This window comes from Coniophora puteana, assembly GCF_000271625.1.
Source record: "Coniophora puteana RWD-64-598 SS2 unplaced genomic scaffold CONPUscaffold_7, whole genome shotgun sequence".
NCBI lineage: Eukaryota > Fungi > Basidiomycota > Agaricomycetes > Boletales > Coniophoraceae > Coniophora > Coniophora puteana.
In genome coordinates, this window is record NW_006913059.1 from 955,623 (window position 1) to 972,837 (window position 17,215).

Here is a 17,215-nt window from a genome sequence, read left to right on the forward strand (position 1 = left end):
CACTCATCTTCCTGATATGAAAAATACAGGCGAACCCTGAGGCCTGAAGTTCTAGTTCCACCGCAAATTCACTTCAGATCTGCGCCTCTCAATTGAAATCAATTTTATTAGATCATACTGCTCTAATGTCCATCGATGAATATTATACGCCCTTCCAATGCTACGCTCTCAACACCAAGATCACGACTCCCCGCAGGCCCACAGCGTCGGCCAGTCCACGACAGGCACTAGATTGCTCGAATAGTCCGATCCCAGCTCCATCCGCACCCTTGCGCTGAACCCGCTCTCATGCCTCGCCCATTTCTTGCTTCCCATCTGCTCAACCCCACCTGCCGTCTCTTCAAAACACCATTCGTACGCTTCAGCAGAACCAGCATCGGCGACGCCATCATCTCCACATCGGTACCTGGGCTGGTCGTACGTGCTCCCATCCACGCTCGCGACGCTCAGCCGTCTCAGCAGCGGCAGCGCGTCCCACGGAACACTGCCCAGACCGCCCACGAGCTCATGCTGCACCATCATCTTCGTAAACCTGGGCCCAAGCCCCTCGTCAGCCTCGATCCTGACCGAGCCGCGCAGCGCAAGCCGCTCGAGCCCGCCGAGGAACGCACACCCCTCCGCGGTGCTCGTCAACGGGCGCCACCGCGTGAAGCTCCCCGCGAGCGTAAGTGCCCTAGTGCGGTTGACGCCCGACCACGCATGAAGCGTAGCCTCGGAGAGAGAATGGTACAATACGTGAATAGCGCCCCACGAGAGCGCGAGATCGCTCACGCCGAGAACGACAGGCCCGAGCAGCTCGTAGTCGAGCGTCGGCTCTTCCAGAAGCGACTCTACGTCCACCTGCGCCGGAGGCGGCGGTATCGAGAACGACTGCCTGCCAAAATCACCCCCGCCGCTGCTGCTGCCAGTATGCATGGGCGGAGCAGCCTCTGGGGCAGCTGGTGGTGCCTCCCACGCCTCCGCGACATACAGCCTGCGCACGAGTGCTGCATATTCTACGTGCAAGTGTGGCGCGCGGGCAGCGAAGACGAAGCGCTGCATGCGCAAGGCGCGCATGAACGCGTGCAGGGCGCGCGAGGTGCGCAGGATGACGGTGTGCAGCAGCACGGGGAGCACCTCGTGCCGCAGTGCGCGGGAGACGCGGCAGAGCACGAGCGCGTCGGCGTACGGGCTGCGTCGGGTGGTAAGAGCAAAGTCTGGTGTTGCGGCTGTGCGGAAGATTTCGAGCGCGAGCTCGGTGGTGAGCTTGGTGAATGGGAATGATGGGGGCATGGACATGGCGTGGCGAGTAGACGCGGTGACGGTGACAGCAGATAAGGTCTTCAGGTGAGGCATTTATTACGGCTGTTGACAACGCTAAGGACGGTGACGTTATATCTTAGCGCTGAAGTGAACTTTGTCAAGCGACTAAGGGAACACGGCCTTCTGAGAGAAGAATTGTGGGCGTAGACCTCCGCGTCGCGTACTTTAAAGCTTCTGCACGGAGGCACTGCACCCGATATGAACGGGCTCATGGGCCGAGATGTTCTCGGCAGCTGCAGTCGCAATTGTTCAGAGACAACAGTCGGAGTTGGAGGCTGCACGAAGCGATGACCGCACAACGCCATTCGAGGGAACGAGGTCTCTTAGTTGAGCAAGTAAAAGAAGTTTGCGAATAGCTGGCCGAACGAGAGGCGTTGACCTAGTAAATGGGGGAATAGCGAGACAAAAAGGACGGGAGCTTTGGATCCCCGGCTGCCTTCAGGCTTTCATTCCTCTCCACGCATGCCCCAGGGGCATCAGATCGGCCTTGGGAACATTGGAAGTTTATCAACTGAGTTTTCGGCGAGCGAGCGACTGACTGATATGCTTGAGGCTTGATCGGGGCAACGGAACACGGACAGCTTACCACGATGCGGGGGTGGAATGGAACATTGTCGCAATGGTTTTGTTCACAGACGGAGCTGCTGATTGAGCGCTTGCTATATTCGATGCTCTTTTTGTCTTTGTTCCTGACGATCCCACGCCTTGATTTGACAGACAATGAGCTGGGGACGTGGTGCGCACGAGACAGCTGGCCGCTATGCAAACCCAGTCACTACCACGTCGCAGCGAATGGGCTGGTTAGCGGTACATAGATAGTACAGCCTTGAACGAGAACGTGCCCCCAGTATTTGGCTCCGAGAGTAGCGGAGTTTGAGGTCTAGGCAGCTGGAACGTGTCGGGTTAGCCACGAACGTGAAGTTGAGGAGATTAAGTATACGGCACTTGAAGGCAAGTTACTTACATGTCTGTGCCTGTTATGCATATATGGTACTCGCAAATGCTAACCGAGACTAGGGTCCAGCATCCGAACATCACTACCATGGTTCAAAAGGAAGATTAATGAATCCTGGTTAAGCGGAAAACGATGATATACGTACCAATCTGGGCGCAGCTTCAAGGGGAACATCGCCCGTTCACTTCGTCTCGCCTGTCTTGACTCAGCCTTTTGATTTGGTGTTCTTGGGCGGTGCCAAGGGGGTTTCTGGGTAGGGTTCCCTGTGCGCTGTACCTTTGACTGAAAGGCTGGCTCGTTCATGTGCCCGCATGTGAGAGAGTAACGTTAACGTGCTCGCCTCCTTCGAGGAACGATAGGCCATATATAGTACCAGTGAAGGTCTGCAAGAGACGAAGAGCTAAAGAAACGCGAGAGGGGCGCGCGGGCCGCACACGTCACGTAACGTGGGAAACTTTCGAGTTCGCCGACGCGTCCATGGAGCTCAACCCCGAGCGCTACGTTGGGCCACGTTCCATCGCCACTCGTTGATACGTCGTGCGCATATAACTGCCTCACGACGCAAAAAGGACTATGTTTCAACATCCCAAGTCAACCACGTCCACGCTATAAGCGCTGAAAGACCCGAGGAAGACCAACTTGAAGCACATGGCCTCCATTCAAGATAACACCGTCCCGAAATAATATTCAGCATCCCCGCATGGATCATCCACGCCGTACTAAATATACGCACCCACCTTTCCCCAGCCGACTAGGCTTATATAGCCCATCTGCGTTTCCGCCTTGATCTCTTCTCTAGCACGTACCCTGGACGTCCAGCGTCGCAGCCATGTTCGCCCTCCGCGCGAGCGTTCTCGCCGCCTTCGCCCTCGCCGCAGCAGCCTGCGAGGACCATCTGCACAGTCGGGACACCGCGCACGCGCACACTCACGAGCACGTCCACAAGCGCGAGTACCCGCAGGTTCCTCTGACACCGCCGTACCGGCCCCTCGTCTGGAGCGACTTCAACGTTATCCATACAACCGATACGCACGGTTGGCTGCTGGGGCATCAAAAGGCGAGCTTCCCGGAGCCGGACTACAGGTTAATAGCCTTTTGCGTCTAGCCAGTCTCAATTCGCTCACAGATCTATGTTACAGCGGCGACTTGGGTGACTTTGCCAGTTTTGTCACGCACATGAAGCAGATCGCTCTCGTACGTCTTGCAGACCTCGTATGGCGTGTTGAAGCACTATAACGCGGCTTGGCTCCAGGAAAAAGATGTCGACTTGCTGCTCGTCGACTCGGGTGACTTGCATGATGGTGAGTCCATGTATGCACACACATGAAACACCTGTGGGCTAACGGCATATCAAGGAACCGGCCTGTCAGATGGATACCCTGCTGGCAGCGTCGACGGACACGAGGTGAGTTTACCCGGATTTACGCAACAGCTTGACTCGGGAACTCATTCATTCTCCAGACCAACACATTCCTAGAGCGCCTGCCATACGATTTGATGACGGTTGGAAAGTAGGCCGCCTCCCGTCCCCAAAGATCGTTCAATCTCATACAAAGTTACTCTAGCCACGAACTGTACGAGTATGCGGATGCCTATGACACGTACATCAACCTTGCTCCGCACTTGAACGGACGCTATCTCGCGTCTAACGTGAACATCACCATCCTGAACGAGGACGGGGAAGCTGTCAGCTTGCCTATGGGAAGTGCGTGCTTTCTCCCTCGACGCTCCGTTGGATACGTTGATAACCCTCTGCTCTTTAGACAGATCCGTCAAGTTCACTACCAGAAAGCAAGTTGTTACTGAAGTTTAAGGTTTCCCACTGATCTGACATGTCCATCCTCCTTCAGAGGCCGCAACATCATGTCGCTCGGCGTCATTTATGACTTCACGGGCAATTCGGCAAATACGACAGTACAGTTTGCCTCAGACATGGTGAAGGAGCAATGGGTACGCTCTGGTGAACTCGAGCACTTCACGACTCTGACATGCTTCTTGTTCAGTTTGCCGATGCTATTGCTGACGAGCCTGATCTCTTCCTTTTGGTCGGGTGTGTCGAGACTTGCTTTTCGGCTTTGCGGGATGTGCTGATTGCCGTATAGGCACATGCCTGTTTCCTATGACCATTGTGAGCGTGTAACCAACATGTGTTGTCCTCTTACTCAAACTTGGATTTTAATTCCAGGGCCAGATGTGTTCGACGCCATTCGCGTAGTACATCCGCTTACCCCCATTTTGATCTTCGGAGGTGAGTGTTACGCCTACTTTGAGACAAAGGATGAGTTCTGACATTTCAATGTAGGACATACCCACATTCGTGATTGTCGTCAGTACGATGGGAGGTCCATGGCATTGGAGAGCGGCCGCTACATGGAAACCATTGGTAAATGTCTCTGTTGCGTGTATCATGCTTGCGCTCATCAATCTGTCAGGCTGGATGAGTGAGTAAACGTCGTTTTCAGTGGCTGACCTTCAGGGCCTGACCAAGCATCTTGAAGGTGCCGACCTCGACGCTGCGAAGGATAACTCAGACAACATCACGTTTACTAGACGTTATTTGGACCAGAATCGCGTTACATACGAGGTCAGAAGTATGCGTCTTCGAGCACAACATAAATACTGACAGCTTTCAATAGTACCATACCCAGCAAAGCAACGCGACGTTTGACACCGAAGCGGGTCAAAACATCACGCAAGGACTGCTAGACCTCGCAATTGCGTACGATCTCGACTACCTATACGGAACAGCACCGCAGGACTACTCTCTGAGCGGGTACGTATGCATATCCCATAATTCCATTGCTCAAAACCTAACTCCATTACAGAGCACCCTACCCCTCCAACGACTCTATCCTGACCCTCTTCATCGCCGAAGCCGCCCCGGTCGCTCTCGCCATTAACAACAGCCGCGCATCGATCCCGAACATCATGATCACGAACTCGGGCTCGCAGCGCTTCGATCTGTTCAAAGGGCCGTTCACGAAGAACGACCAGCTCACGTCATCGCCGTTCCTGGACCAGTTCCTGTACATCCCCAATCTCAACTTCAGCATCGCGAACCAGGTCCTGCCCGCGCTCAACCAGGCGGGCGCGGACGAGCGCAGGCGCAAGCGCGATGCGTTCGAGCGCGAGATGCGGAGGAGCGATGATATCAGGGCGGTGTATAATGAATGGCTCCGAGAGATGAATGAGCGTGCGGGGATGGAGAAGCGCGCGGAGTCGGCGGGCAATTTGACGCTGGGCTACGTCACGCAGGACGTAAGTGGCCCATCAACTTCTGTGTGTCTTGCGGCGGACATTGGATATGCTAACCTCCGAAGCACAGTACTGCCCGGGCGCTGGCGACGACACGATGCACATCGCCATCCCGTACTACGATACCCCGGACTTCATCGGCAGCAACGCGCCGAACGTGAGCGATGACACGCCCATCGACCTCGTCTTCGTGGACTTCATCGAGGACCAGCTGCTCGGCATCCTCAACGGCCTGCAGTCGGCGCAGACCTATACCGAGAGCGATGTTTTGCCATATAGCGATATCCTATCGAACGAGATCTTGGGTTTGTACGCCCAGGCGGAATGGAACTAAGATTTGGTGATCGTACTTCTGTGATTTCTTGTCAGATTTTCTCCAATCTATATGATATTGCTCAGTCTTGACCTATCTAAACCTTGAGAACCGCGTTGATGACGTGTGTTCACGGATGATCGATTGATCATGTATATGCCGCAAAACACCGTAGTTCTGGAACCTCGTATCTTTAAAGTGGGGCTATCGGGGGTCTTCGCTGGTTGACTTTCCTCTCCCCTGTATAGCAGTAAGTTCTCATATAATTTAATCCTTGACAAGCAAAAAGAAGCGTTTCACTTATAGGCATGCGCAAGGATGCGACCTTTCATCTTTCAAGTAAGCGGATCGCACCTTGCTGAATAAAGCAGATTCTCGAACTTTCTCACTCACTCTCAACGATCCTCTAACAGTCTAGATTGAGGCCATGTGTGTAACAACCAACCCTAACTTACTCAATACCTACATATTCCAGGTTCTGTGGTTGTTGGCTTCCGGGATGCGCGAGACGGTAGGCTTGCGAAAGATGAGGAGTGACTGAACACCTCCGTCTGCAGTGACAACAACAACGTCCGGAATACCCTCGAGGGTTCTCTATCTCTCTCATCTACACGTCGGCGTCACGGTGGCATACCGTGAACTCGTATAAAATGCGGACGTCCAGTCGCACTTTTTGGCCAGCCCGGTCCTTCATTGTGGCGCGCGATAACCTTTCCGCAATGTCCTTTGGGTCAAACGAGGGCTCGCCTGACTGGGACACCATCCTTAGCGCCCTGTCAGACTATGTGGACGTTGATAACATTCTAACGCCTACTCAGGTGCCGACGCCACCTCCCAGCACTGAGGTGTCCTCACCGCCGCTTCTGCCATACCAGCTGCTGGACCTCGTCGTTGAAACGTCGCCACCGGCGAGCAATCTTGTTGCTGAGGACGATGTCATCATATCCGTTTCAACAGCTTTCTTTCCCGGCTCTGGACTTCATTCGTGCCCTCCGGACCTTGTCATTCTCTCTTCGGATTCCATCCATTTTTTCGTCCATGTTTCTACTCTACTCGATGCATCCTCTAACGCGTTTGATGGCCTTCTCCCGCCATCTCCCGGGAACAGGGGTAGAGTGGGACCTTCACTGACGGTGACAGAACCATCTGATGTCTTGAACGTCGTTCTCCATGCGGTTTACGATAGGTCGTGCTCTCATTATGGCCACTCGTTTGAGTGCCTCTCTGCTGCAGTGGCGGCGATGAGAACCTACGGTTTGTCCTTTCAGCGGTATATTTCCCCATCGACTCCATTGTTCTCCATTCTATTATCGCATGCTCCGCTGCGTCCGATTGAGCTGTACGCTCTCGCGGCAGAGCACGACCTTGACGATCTCGCTGTTCCAACCTCTTCCCATCTTCTCTCCTTTCATCTTCCGTCTATTAGCGAGGGAATGGTAGACCGTATTGGATCCAGGTATCTTAAACGGCTATTCTTCTTGCACCTCGGGCGCACGGAGGCTCTGAAACGTATTCTCTTGCAACCTCTGCAGATGCATACGCCTACAGCTTCGTGCAGTATCCACGATCAAAGGCAGGTCGCACGAGCGTGGGCGTTCTCATGTGCACAGCTGGCATGGGAAGCAAGGCCAGGTAGGTATAAGCATGTGTTGGCCAGCGCATAAATATCTGACATGGGCATTCTTCCAGATCTATCAATATGGTCGATTGAATCAGCTTTGGGACCATTGGAGGTACAGTTGACGTGTGACCAGTGTCGCGACCGCCTTAAAGAGCACGTGGAAATTGTTAAAGCGCAGTGGTCTGCGGTCAAGGTGAGTGTATGGCTTTCTACTAGCCCCTACTCTGACCACTGCTGCAGAGAACGATCTAGTTCTTATTCTCACAAGGAAGATATCGAGGGTTTTCAGAGAAGTGTTTTCTTTAGATCCAAGCCTTTTTGTTTTATGTCTCGATAAGTTTCTGTTGACCCTTGTCTATCATGCTTCTCAGTATCGGATGCAATGATTCTTCTCTACTCAGGTGCTTTGAAGAATATTTTGAGAGCCATTTTCTGTACATATTGCGACGTCGGATACGAATTTTCCATTCCCCAACCAAAAACTTACCTTGGAAAGAACTTGAATGCTGTCATGTCCTCATCAGAGCCATCTACTGCTTGTCAGGGGATGTGTGTCTGCTTCTTTCTATGACGCGACCAGTCGAAGCGTCTTTTAGTAGGCAATTGGAGTTGAATTATTCGAGATCTGGCGTAAGATATGATAACAAGGCAGAACATCAACTCCTGAGCTGCTTCTGACCAATCATCCGACTCCGAGAATGCTCAATGCCCGATTTGCATTATTTTGTCGAAGACATGTATGGCTCCCTCAGTTTGTATATTCGAGATACTATCATGTACATGACCTTCTGAATCTGAATCTAATGGTATCAACCTTCCAGCAATATCATCGCATAATATGGGGTATGCAAGCAAATACAAGGCCAACCGAAGCACGATTCTTCGACGAAGCACTTCTGAGTCGCCTACTAAAACCCCGAGATATGATCATTTCCAATGCATACGCGGGGTTAGGACGCTGGTGCCTGCTGGCGCCCACCCTGAAAGTATTGCCGGAATGTCAGCGGTTTGCGGATCGAAGCGATGGCCATGGGACGCCTCCGTATCTCTCCGTCACGATCATCATCAACCACGACTCTATATTTGTCCACATTGTCACACGGTACGGGGTCGTGTTTGTGCTAAGGAAGTTTCTCGTCTCCTGTTTAGCTCTCGTATGTGGAGCCCTTCTACCACAGAACTCAAATAACGTACACCCCGCGAGTACGCCTTCGTATCGACTCTGCGCCAGCTGAGCGCACGCGCCAATGGGCAAGCTCTCAAGTCCACAAGCGTTGGAGAAGTGAGTGGAGCCTCCTCCACCAAGGTAAATATATGTCGAATGTCGAGGTACGACCCGTCGGTGGCCCCACAGCATTCGTGCGTGCCTTTTCGCCCCTTCGTCTCGGGCAGTGCCACTTCAGATGCTCATATACCCGCCTACATTCCTACATTCTACGACACTTCTCTCTGCTCCTCCGACTTCATCATCATCGTCTTATACATCTCCACATGGACACCTATGCAGAGCCACTCGCCTGGAGCTATGCCTCCGAGGCCGCCCCAGAACCCTTGTCCTTTATCCAGATCCCCGGTTCAAATCACGTTGAAACGGATCCGTCACAACTTCTGACGCCCCCCTGCAGCGCTCTATCCTCCAATTCTTCGCCTCTTCTAACACATGATAAACACACGTTCACACCATCCGTCCCAGACATTTTGTCCAGTGCAACGGACGAAGGCGTCGTTGTCTCCGTCTCAACAACATTCTTCCCTGGCTCCGACATCCTCACAATCCATCCCGACGTCATCATTCTGTCCTCTGACTCCGTGTTCTTCTACGTTCACTCTAGCGTTCTGCTTCGCGTATCTCATAATGCATTTAACGGCTTAATCTACGTATCCTCTAACCAAGGTTGTGGCGCCGTAGAACCCGTGATACCGGTTACAGAACATTCCTCTGTTCTCAACATCGTTCTACATGGCATCTACGGCATCTCATGTTCTCATTACGCGCCCTCGTTCGAGTCTTTATCGTCTGCCATTGCCGCGTTTCCAAAGTATGGCCTGTCTGCGGAGAAGCTTGTTGCCAGTTCAATGCCCTTGTACACCCTCCTGATGTCGCACGCGCCCTTACACCCGCTCGAGGTGTACGCGCTGGCCGCCAAATACAACGCTCACGACCTAGCCGTCTCCGCGTCATCCCATCTTCTGTCCTTCCCTCTCGCGTCCATCAGCGACGATGTGGCAGCAAAAATAGGGCCGAAGTATCTCAAGCGATTGTTCTTCCTACATCTAGGCCGCCTGGACGCGCTGAAGCGTTTACTCCTGTCACCTCCGCACCCGCACCCGCCAACTGAGAACTGCAGCTTTGAGGACCAGAAGCGGGTCACGAGGGCTTGGGCGCTGGCGTCGGCGCACCTCGTATGGGACACCCGACCAGGTACGTGTTGACTAGTTGTGCCGCGGGCTACGAGTAATCCTGTTCCCTTCTCATAGATTTGTCCACGAGCTCGATACAGTCAGCGTTAGGTCCCTTGGAAGAGCAGCTCTCTTGCAACATGTGCCGAAGAACTCTTCGGGATAGGTTGAACCACATTATTGTTCAGTGGTCCATCATTAAAGTGGGTTTACTCTCAATACGTGTCCGCGTTAGTTCATGCGTTGATTCATCTTCCAGAGAACAATCTGAAATTTCGTCCAAACGATCTATAGTTGCTATGCAGCATTTCACCTGATATTTGTCCTGATCTATACACACGAGGATTCTTCGCATATCACGCGCACGCACTGTACTTGATTGAGCACTCATTCTCGTCGCTCTGAATCGGTACATGTACATACATGTATTCCCGGTGTCGGTTCATCGTTCCATGTACGCACGTCATCTTCCAGGCCTTTTGATTCATGAAATGCTCCCGAAAATGTGCACATTCAACAGGGCTCATCACGAAGTGTCTCGGCTTGTTTATTGAAATAGCCGACTCCATAAAACGTGTACAACTTAGCTACGGATAGGGAAACGTGATCACGAATTATCAGATAATGACAATGAGGCAGCTCCGAGGTCATGACACCGTGAGGTTGCATTCGGTACAATACGGGAAGGCAACATGTTCCGCATACGAGGGATGTTGCCTATTTTCTATGTTTAGCACCTTCTTACCTTGAATAGATTGTCTCCATTTTTCCGTTTTGTCAGGCACCGGATTAGACTTCAAGGCACCAACCTTGGACGATTGCATCCAACACCCCCTTTTCAATGGCACACAACTATTGGAGTCCGACCACTGCACGCGTCATGCAAAGATGTTATTCAAACTGAAGAAGCCACTCCAAAAATTTGTCGTGATCTATACATTCACCTTCAAAATCTGATATAAATATGCAAACTTGACTTCTGGGTCATCCCCTTGGCAAACAAACAAGTTCCCTGGTATATACATCATGGTAGTGGAACAGCCACTGAACTTTACGTCACTAGATCACGGATGAAATGTAACGGCGTTCTCTCTCGTTGGCTAGCAATAGCCTATGCGAGGGCGTCTGAGACCAAGAAGCGACATATCCGTATTTGAAGGTGGCGGAATGAATAACCCATTGCAGATACTATAGATGCACCGGCCAATAGTGCAACGGCGGGGAAACCTAAAGAAAGTACACAAGAAACGAAACTAGATGGCAAGGCACGCTTAACGTGTAAAGGATACTCGATATGTTCTCCAATCAAGTTTAGGTCACCTTTGCAGGATGTGATTGCCCTTGCATGCCGCAATGCGGCCAAGAGAAATCTCAAGCCTCCCCGTGTCTCGTTCCCGGCGGTACTCCTTTACGGACGCTTACCTCAGGCTTGGTCGACTGCGTGCTCTCGAACTGTGTCAGAAATCTCTTTCCCACAGAGGGCAAGGCTAAACCGTTAAAGGAAGCATACCGTGTGTTTCTGCCGGGTGCGTGTCGTCTTGAACGATGTATGTGGCACCACTTACATTTTTATTCTGAACGTATTCTGGCCTATCTTACGCAGCGGAGGAAATCCCTCCCCGAAGCACTACAATCCGATCTCGAGACCTATGTAGGTTGTGTCTCATTCTCTTCAACTGCTTGAGTATCGAGACATCGTCCAAACAGCGGTGTTTCAAGGATCGATATTTCTGTTATGTCATGACCCGTGGCTACTTAATACCATTATGAAGATGCCGCGTGGATACCAAGGGTGACCCGCACTCATGGCAACATTATTGGCTGCTGCTCCAAGCCAGAACCACCGACCTCATGTTCTATCTCATCTCCCAATAGTAATGCGGACTAAAATCCTCCCGCAAGCCGTCCTCGGGCGGAACTTCTACCCAATCAGCATCTTCGATGGCGCATCGAACCGCAGAAGTGAACGAATAGGCTGGTTAGAATCTCTCACGTTCAATTGCGAATTTGTCTTCGGTACTGAAACGCCGCTGAGTTAATAAGCGTCATCACAGGCTGATGCTTCTGCATCTGGTGGTGGCGTTGCATCCATGGCGGACACGATCTTGGAGCATTGGAAAGACGCTTATCCTTCTCCGCTTCCAAGTCCGTGAAATATGATGGTCGAAGACATCGCTGAGCTTCTCAACTCCGCTATGGCGGACCCCGGGCCCGCGAGCTTGCGGTGATCGTGGTCACACTGTACTTACTTACCGTCTTGCCTCCTGCACCTCACGCATATGTTTTGTGCTGATAATAGTTATCACAATTTCCAAAAGTACCAGGGCGGACACATCCAAAACAGTCACCAGTGCGCCGTTCAGAGCCTCTATGACCAAGCCTGGGGAATAGGAAGACGCTACTTACACATAGCCTGAGCATCCAAGAATGCTGCCAAAACCGTCGAGCTTGGGATTCAAGACCGAGAGGTACTCCTGAAGTCTAGCCTCGTCGGTTAGGCTGGCCACGGAAAGCACTGCAATCAGAAGCATGTCAGCTCTGTAGCATGCGACAGTTCAAGAAAGAGCATATGGCTTGAAAATCCTCTCAGAAACGGCGCCAGCCGCGGACGGGTAAAAGTTGAATGCCTCGATAGACGCCGCCTGTTCGACGAGGTCCTTTCCCTGAAAGTCGCTCGGGTAGAGGTCTGCCGTGCCTGCGTTGGCGTACTTGACCGCCAGGCAGCGAGCAATGGCGCGAGACTCATGCAGCACAAAGCTGTTATCGTCCTTACGAGTAGAGAATAGAGCTTGTCGCATGCAAAGTGGGAGAAAATCACTCACAATGTAAGGGATTTGGCCGCAGGGCTGCTTCTTGACATACTCAGGTAGCTTGTGTTCGCCTTTGGTGAAGTAGACTACAACAAGCTCACGGGGAAGGTTGAGCTCCTTGCAGACCATCGCGACGGTCCGGGTGCAGGGAGATACGGGGTTCCCGTAAAGCTTCAAGACCATGTTGACCAGGAGAACTAGAGAAAGGTGGAGTTGAGACGTAGAACGCGACAGAAAGAGCTGAGCTAGCTGTTGGTTGGAAACGCCGAGGCCCTTTTATACTCTCAAGCACCTGCATGAGTACGCAATCATTATCTCGTGCGCTGGACACCTATTACTCATCCCTGTACTGAACGCCGGGCAAGCAGTAGATCCTGAACAAGCGCTAAGGAGGATCGCGGGCATCTAGGGCAGATAAAAGGGAGACAAAGGCCGATCTCCGGTTTCGCTGGGAGCTAGTGCTAGGAAGTCTCACGCTATGATTGGCTAGCTGACTGGCTAGAGATAGACGCCTACTGATATCGATATATCACCGCCGCTTCTGCCATATCAGCTACTGGACCTCGCCGTTGAACGTTGAAACGTCGCCGCTGGCGAGCAATCTTGTTGCTGAGGACGATGTCATCGTATCCGTTTCAACAACTTTCTTTCCCGGCTCTGGGCTTCATTCGCGCCCTCCAGACCTTGTCCTTCTCTCTTCGGATTCCATCCATTTTTTCGTCCATGTTTCTACTCTACTCGATGCATCCTCTAACGCGTTTGATGGCCTTCTCCCACCATCTCCCTGCAACAGGGGCAGAGTGGGACCTTCACTGACGGTGACAGAACCATCTGATGTCTTGAACGTCGTTCTCCGTGCAGTTTACGCCAGGTCGTGCTCTCATTATGGCCACTCGTTTGAGTGCCTCTCTGCTGCAGTGGCGGCGATGAGAACCTACGGTGTCCTTTCAGCGGTATATTTCCCCATCGACTCCATTGTTCTCCATTCTATTAGCACATGCTCCGCTGCGTCCGATTGAGCTCTACGCTCTCGCGGCCGAGCACGACCTTGACGATCTCGCTGTACCAACCTCTTCCCATCTTCTCTCCTTTCATCTTCCGTCTATTAGCGAGGGAATGGTAGACCGTATTGGATCTGTGTATCTCAAACGGCTATTCTTCTTGCACCTCGGGCGCACGGAGGCTCTGAAACGTATTCTCTTGCAACCTCTGCAGATGCATACGCCTACAGCTTCGTGCAGTATCCACAATCAAAGGCAGGTCGCACGAGCGTGGGCGTTCGCATCTGCACAGCTTGCATGGGAAGCAAGGCCAGGTAGGTATCGTCACGCTTCGGACAGTGCATAAGTACTGTACCTAATATGGATATTCTTCCAGATCTGTCCATACGGTTTATTGAGTCGGCTTTGGGACCATTGGAAGTGCAGCTGACGTGCGACCAGTGTCGCGACCGCCTTAAAGCGCACATGGAAACCGTCAAAATCCAGTGGTCTGCGGTCAAGGTAAGTTTCTGGGCATTTGCGAACTCCTAATGTTCTGATCTCTGCTGCAGAGAACAATCTAGGCCTTCTGTGTTCTTCGAAAGTAGTTCTTGATAGTTTTCAGGCACGCTATTCCTTGATTGAAAATGCATTGTTTATGTTTTTATACAGTGTGTAGGACTTCAATATTCTCATGAAAGCTAGACCTTCATTGTAGCACAGCAGATGTATTAGATTTGCCTATTGTGTACATGTCAGAGATGGCGATCTCCTTGTCTCTCTGATTCTCTGTGAGGTTAATGCCCCACGGATAAAGGTTAAATTATAGTAAAGTTAAAATAAGACGATAATAACGGTTAAGCTTGCTCCACGGTGCTGGGATATTTCTTCTGTAACTAGTCACGGTAGGCAAGCACTTTATTCGTTCTTTTGCATGTTTTACGATTTCCGATCCGAATCTACCACGCCCCATCCAGAAGCATGTTGAATGTTGTGGCGCCATGCCTCACAGGCATCACCGGCCCGGGTCTGCCGCATATCAGCCCATGTGTCTAAACGCCATACAATCATGTACATGAAAGTCTGATCCATGGCCAGCGGTATTCATCGAATATTCATCATTATCCTCCGCAATGCAAACAAAATACAAGGCCAACCATGACACAACTCTTCGACGCAACAATTCCGAATCGCTTCTTAAAACCCTGATTTATGATCACATGCTCACACGTGGGTGTAGTGGCCTTCTAAAAACTGCGCAATGATGCAAGCGGTTTGATACGTTTCTTCGCAGCGTTGGGGCCACGTCCTATCTCTCCGTGATGCTTCCCAAAGGCCGAGTACATGAATGGGCCGATCACCTATTCTCACTTGCTTTGGCACACGGCATTGGCACATGTTCAGCGCATGCGATGTCAGGAAGTTTCTCTCGTGGAGCCCCAGCACGATCCCGCAAATGCTCATTCGTATCAATTCTGCACTAGCAGAGCGCAGTTTTTATGACAAGTTACCATCAAGACCACAAGCGTTGGAGAACGGAGCGGGGCCCTCCTCTGCAAGGGAAGTATACAGTAGGCTGCTCCAAAACATTCGCATATGACTTTCCGTCTCCTTTCTCGGGCAGTGCCACCTCAGGTACTCATATAGCCGTCTACATGCCTTCATTCCAGCACACCTCTATCTGTCTCTCCTACTTTGTCACCGTCTTCTAGCCATGGACGCGTATACACAGCCACTCGACTGGAGCCGTGTCTCCCAGCTCGCCGTAGATCCCATGTCTTTCCTCCAGATCCCCAGCCTTGATCACGCCGACGCGCCTCCGCTACAGCTTCTAACACCTCCCTGCAGCGCCGTCTCCCCTATTCCGTCTCCCCCAACACCCACGGTAACGGACGGTGATACTATTGTCCCCGTATCGACGACATTCTTCCCTGGAGCCAACATCATTGCATCCCCTCCCGACATCATCCTCTTGTCCTCTGACTCCGTGTTCTTCTATGTTCATTCTAGCGTTTTGCTCGGCGCGTCATATAATGGTTTCAAAGGCCTTGTATCTTCATCCCAAAACCGAAATTGCGGCCCTACAGAACCCGTGATGCCGGTGGCAGAGCATTCCTCTGTTCTCAACATCATTCTGCACAGCATCTACGACATGTCGTGTTCTCACTACGCACCCTCATTCGAGTCTTTATCGTCTGCCGCCGCCGCCTTTCCAAAGTACGGCCTGTCTGCGAAGAAGCTTGTTGCCCAATCAACACCCTTATACAACCTCCTGGTTTCGCACGCGCCCTTATACCCGCTCGAGGTGTACGCGCTGGCTGCCAAACATGACATCCTCGACCTCGCCATCCCCACGTCATCCCATCTTCTGTCCTTCCCTCTCGCGTCCATTAGCGACGACATGGCAGAAAACATAGGGCCGAGGTATCTCAAGCGGCTGTTTTTCCTGCATCTCGGCCGTTTGGATGCCCTGAGGCGTCTACTCGTACCGCCTCCGCACCCACACGCGCAGACGGAGACCTGCAGTTTTGAGGACCAGAAGCGGGTCACGAGTGCCTGGGCGCTCGCGTCATCGTACCTCGCGTGGGACGCCCGACCAGGTACGTGCCGAGTCAAGCCGGCGGCGGCCGCGATTAATTTTGTGCCCGTGTCATAGATCTGTCCACGAGTACGATGCAATCTGCGCTCGGTCCCTTGGAAAATCAGCTTTCTTGCAATCTGTGCCGAGTAGCTCTTCGGGAAAAGCTGAACCACATTACTGTTCAGTGGTCCATCATTAAAGTGAGTTTATGGTCGGCGTTTGTCCGCGTCAGTTCATGCGTTGATTCATCTTCCAGAGAACGATCTAAATTTCCGTTCAGATGATCTATACCTGCTACGCGACTTTTCTGATCTGATACATTGATTCATCCCTCCCACTAGTCATGCTCGTCACACGCACGTGGAATCTTCGCATATCACTCACACGCACTATATTTCATCAAACGTTTATCTCTCGTCATTGTACAGACGTACATGTAAAGGCATTTACAGTGTCACTTCATCATCGTATATATGCACGCCATTTACCAGGACTTCACCTCATCGAATGCTTCGGCATCATTTATCGAAATAGTCGACTCCATAAAACGTGTGCAACATAGTTACGGATAGGATTGAACGTGATCAAGATTTATCGGATAACGATAATGAGGCAGCTCCGAGGACATGTCACGAGGCTGCATACGGTGGAGTACTCGAGTTCCGCTTAGTCCCGCGTACAATTGGCGCTGTGTATCTCCTGTGTTCAGAGTTTTCTTACCTTGAGTAGACTGACTCTATCTTTCCATTATGTCGCCAGATCAGACGTCAAGTCAACAGCCTTAGGATATGCAGAGTGCGACGTGGCCTTTAACAGCAGATGATCGCATCGGACGTCTGCTTTTCAATGGTACACAACGAATGGCATCCCACCACCGCACGCGTCACGAAAAGAGGCTTTTACAACCTAAGAGGCCCCCAAATCTTGTCGTGATCTACTACTTATTTCTGGAAGACCTAATATAAATCTGCGGACCTGACTTCTTCACCCCCCGGCGA

General features: G+C 51.9%; 7 protein-coding genes across 7 annotated transcripts; 5 read left to right on the top strand and 2 right to left on the bottom strand.

The window, feature by feature from the left end:
• Nucleotides 1-103: 103 nt before the first annotated feature.
• Nucleotides 104-1,308, bottom strand: CONPUDRAFT_144525 (uncharacterized protein). Its single transcript, XM_007771197.1, has one exon. The coding sequence runs from the start codon at nt 1,276-1,278 to the stop codon at nt 181-183; it is 1,098 nt and encodes a 365-aa protein (XP_007769387.1). The 5' UTR covers nt 1,279-1,308; the 3' UTR covers nt 104-180.
• A 1,778-nt stretch (nt 1,309-3,086) lies between these two features.
• CONPUDRAFT_90659 (uncharacterized protein) lies at nt 3,087-5,846 on the top strand (the record flags this gene model as incomplete). Its single annotated transcript, XM_007771198.1, has 16 exons — nt 3,087-3,340; nt 3,397-3,451; nt 3,510-3,558; nt 3,613-3,662; nt 3,719-3,768; nt 3,823-3,962; nt 4,021-4,048; nt 4,108-4,207; nt 4,261-4,307; nt 4,360-4,385; nt 4,443-4,505; nt 4,560-4,640; nt 4,756-4,841; nt 4,894-5,030; nt 5,083-5,515; nt 5,583-5,846. The coding sequence occupies 16 exons, from the start codon at nt 3,087-3,089 to the stop codon at nt 5,844-5,846; spliced, it is 1,863 nt and encodes a 620-aa protein (XP_007769388.1).
• A 688-nt stretch (nt 5,847-6,534) lies between these two features.
• Nucleotides 6,535-7,919, top strand: CONPUDRAFT_165962 (uncharacterized protein). Its single transcript, XM_007771199.1, has 3 exons — nt 6,535-7,457; nt 7,515-7,639; nt 7,687-7,919. Exons 1-3 carry the CDS (start codon nt 6,545-6,547, stop codon nt 7,696-7,698), a joined length of 1,050 nt encoding a protein of 349 aa, XP_007769389.1. The 5' UTR covers nt 6,535-6,544; the 3' UTR covers nt 7,699-7,919.
• A 692-nt stretch (nt 7,920-8,611) lies between these two features.
• Nucleotides 8,612-10,373, top strand: CONPUDRAFT_105451 (uncharacterized protein). The gene is made up of 3 exons (XM_007771200.1): nt 8,612-9,868; nt 9,925-10,049; nt 10,106-10,373. Exons 1-3 carry the CDS (start codon nt 8,761-8,763, stop codon nt 10,115-10,117), a joined length of 1,245 nt encoding a protein of 414 aa, XP_007769390.1. The 5' UTR covers nt 8,612-8,760; the 3' UTR covers nt 10,118-10,373.
• Nucleotides 10,374-11,825: 1,452 nt separating this feature from the next.
• CONPUDRAFT_144528 (thioredoxin-like protein) lies at nt 11,826-13,056 on the bottom strand (the record flags this gene model as incomplete). Its single annotated transcript, XM_007771201.1, has 5 exons — nt 12,669-13,056; nt 12,457-12,614; nt 12,253-12,384; nt 12,100-12,135; nt 11,826-11,865 (listed from the first exon to the last, which is right to left on the bottom strand). Exons 1-5 carry the CDS (start codon nt 12,837-12,839, stop codon nt 11,826-11,828), a joined length of 537 nt encoding a protein of 178 aa, XP_007769391.1. The 5' UTR covers nt 12,840-13,056.
• Nucleotides 13,057-13,231: 175 nt separating this feature from the next.
• Nucleotides 13,232-14,354, top strand: CONPUDRAFT_144529 (uncharacterized protein; the record flags this gene model as incomplete). The annotated part of the gene is made up of 3 exons (XM_007771202.1): nt 13,232-13,971; nt 14,034-14,158; nt 14,316-14,354. Exons 1-3 carry the CDS (start codon nt 13,773-13,775, stop codon nt 14,352-14,354), a joined length of 363 nt encoding a protein of 120 aa, XP_007769392.1. The 5' UTR covers nt 13,232-13,772.
• A 583-nt stretch (nt 14,355-14,937) lies between these two features.
• CONPUDRAFT_105456 (uncharacterized protein) lies at nt 14,938-16,816 on the top strand. Its single transcript, XM_007771203.1, has 3 exons — nt 14,938-16,236; nt 16,293-16,417; nt 16,474-16,816. The coding sequence occupies exons 1-3, from the start codon at nt 15,351-15,353 to the stop codon at nt 16,483-16,485; spliced, it is 1,023 nt and encodes a 340-aa protein (XP_007769393.1). The 5' UTR covers nt 14,938-15,350; the 3' UTR covers nt 16,486-16,816.
• The last annotated feature ends 399 nt before the right edge of the window (nt 16,817-17,215 follow it).

Excerpts from the sequence above, each read along its gene's own strand:
- CONPUDRAFT_144525 (XM_007771197.1), bottom strand. The coding sequence starts at position 1,278 with ATGTCCATGCCCCCATCATTCCCATTCACCAAGCTCACCACCGAGCTC.
- CONPUDRAFT_165962 (XM_007771199.1), top strand. The coding sequence starts at position 6,545 with ATGTCCTTTGGGTCAAACGAGGGCTCGCCTGACTGGGACACCATCCTT. Across the intron at positions 7,458-7,514 it reads GGCATGGGAAGCAAGGCCAG|ATCTATCAATATGGTCGATT; the intron begins GTAGGTATAAGC and ends GCATTCTTCCAG.
- CONPUDRAFT_105451 (XM_007771200.1), top strand. The coding sequence starts at position 8,761 with ATGTCGAATGTCGAGGTACGACCCGTCGGTGGCCCCACAGCATTCGTG. Across the intron at positions 9,869-9,924 it reads CGTATGGGACACCCGACCAG|ATTTGTCCACGAGCTCGATA; the intron begins GTACGTGTTGAC and ends CCCTTCTCATAG.
- CONPUDRAFT_105456 (XM_007771203.1), top strand. The coding sequence starts at position 15,351 with ATGGACGCGTATACACAGCCACTCGACTGGAGCCGTGTCTCCCAGCTC. Across the intron at positions 16,237-16,292 it reads CGCGTGGGACGCCCGACCAG|ATCTGTCCACGAGTACGATG; the intron begins GTACGTGCCGAG and ends CCCGTGTCATAG.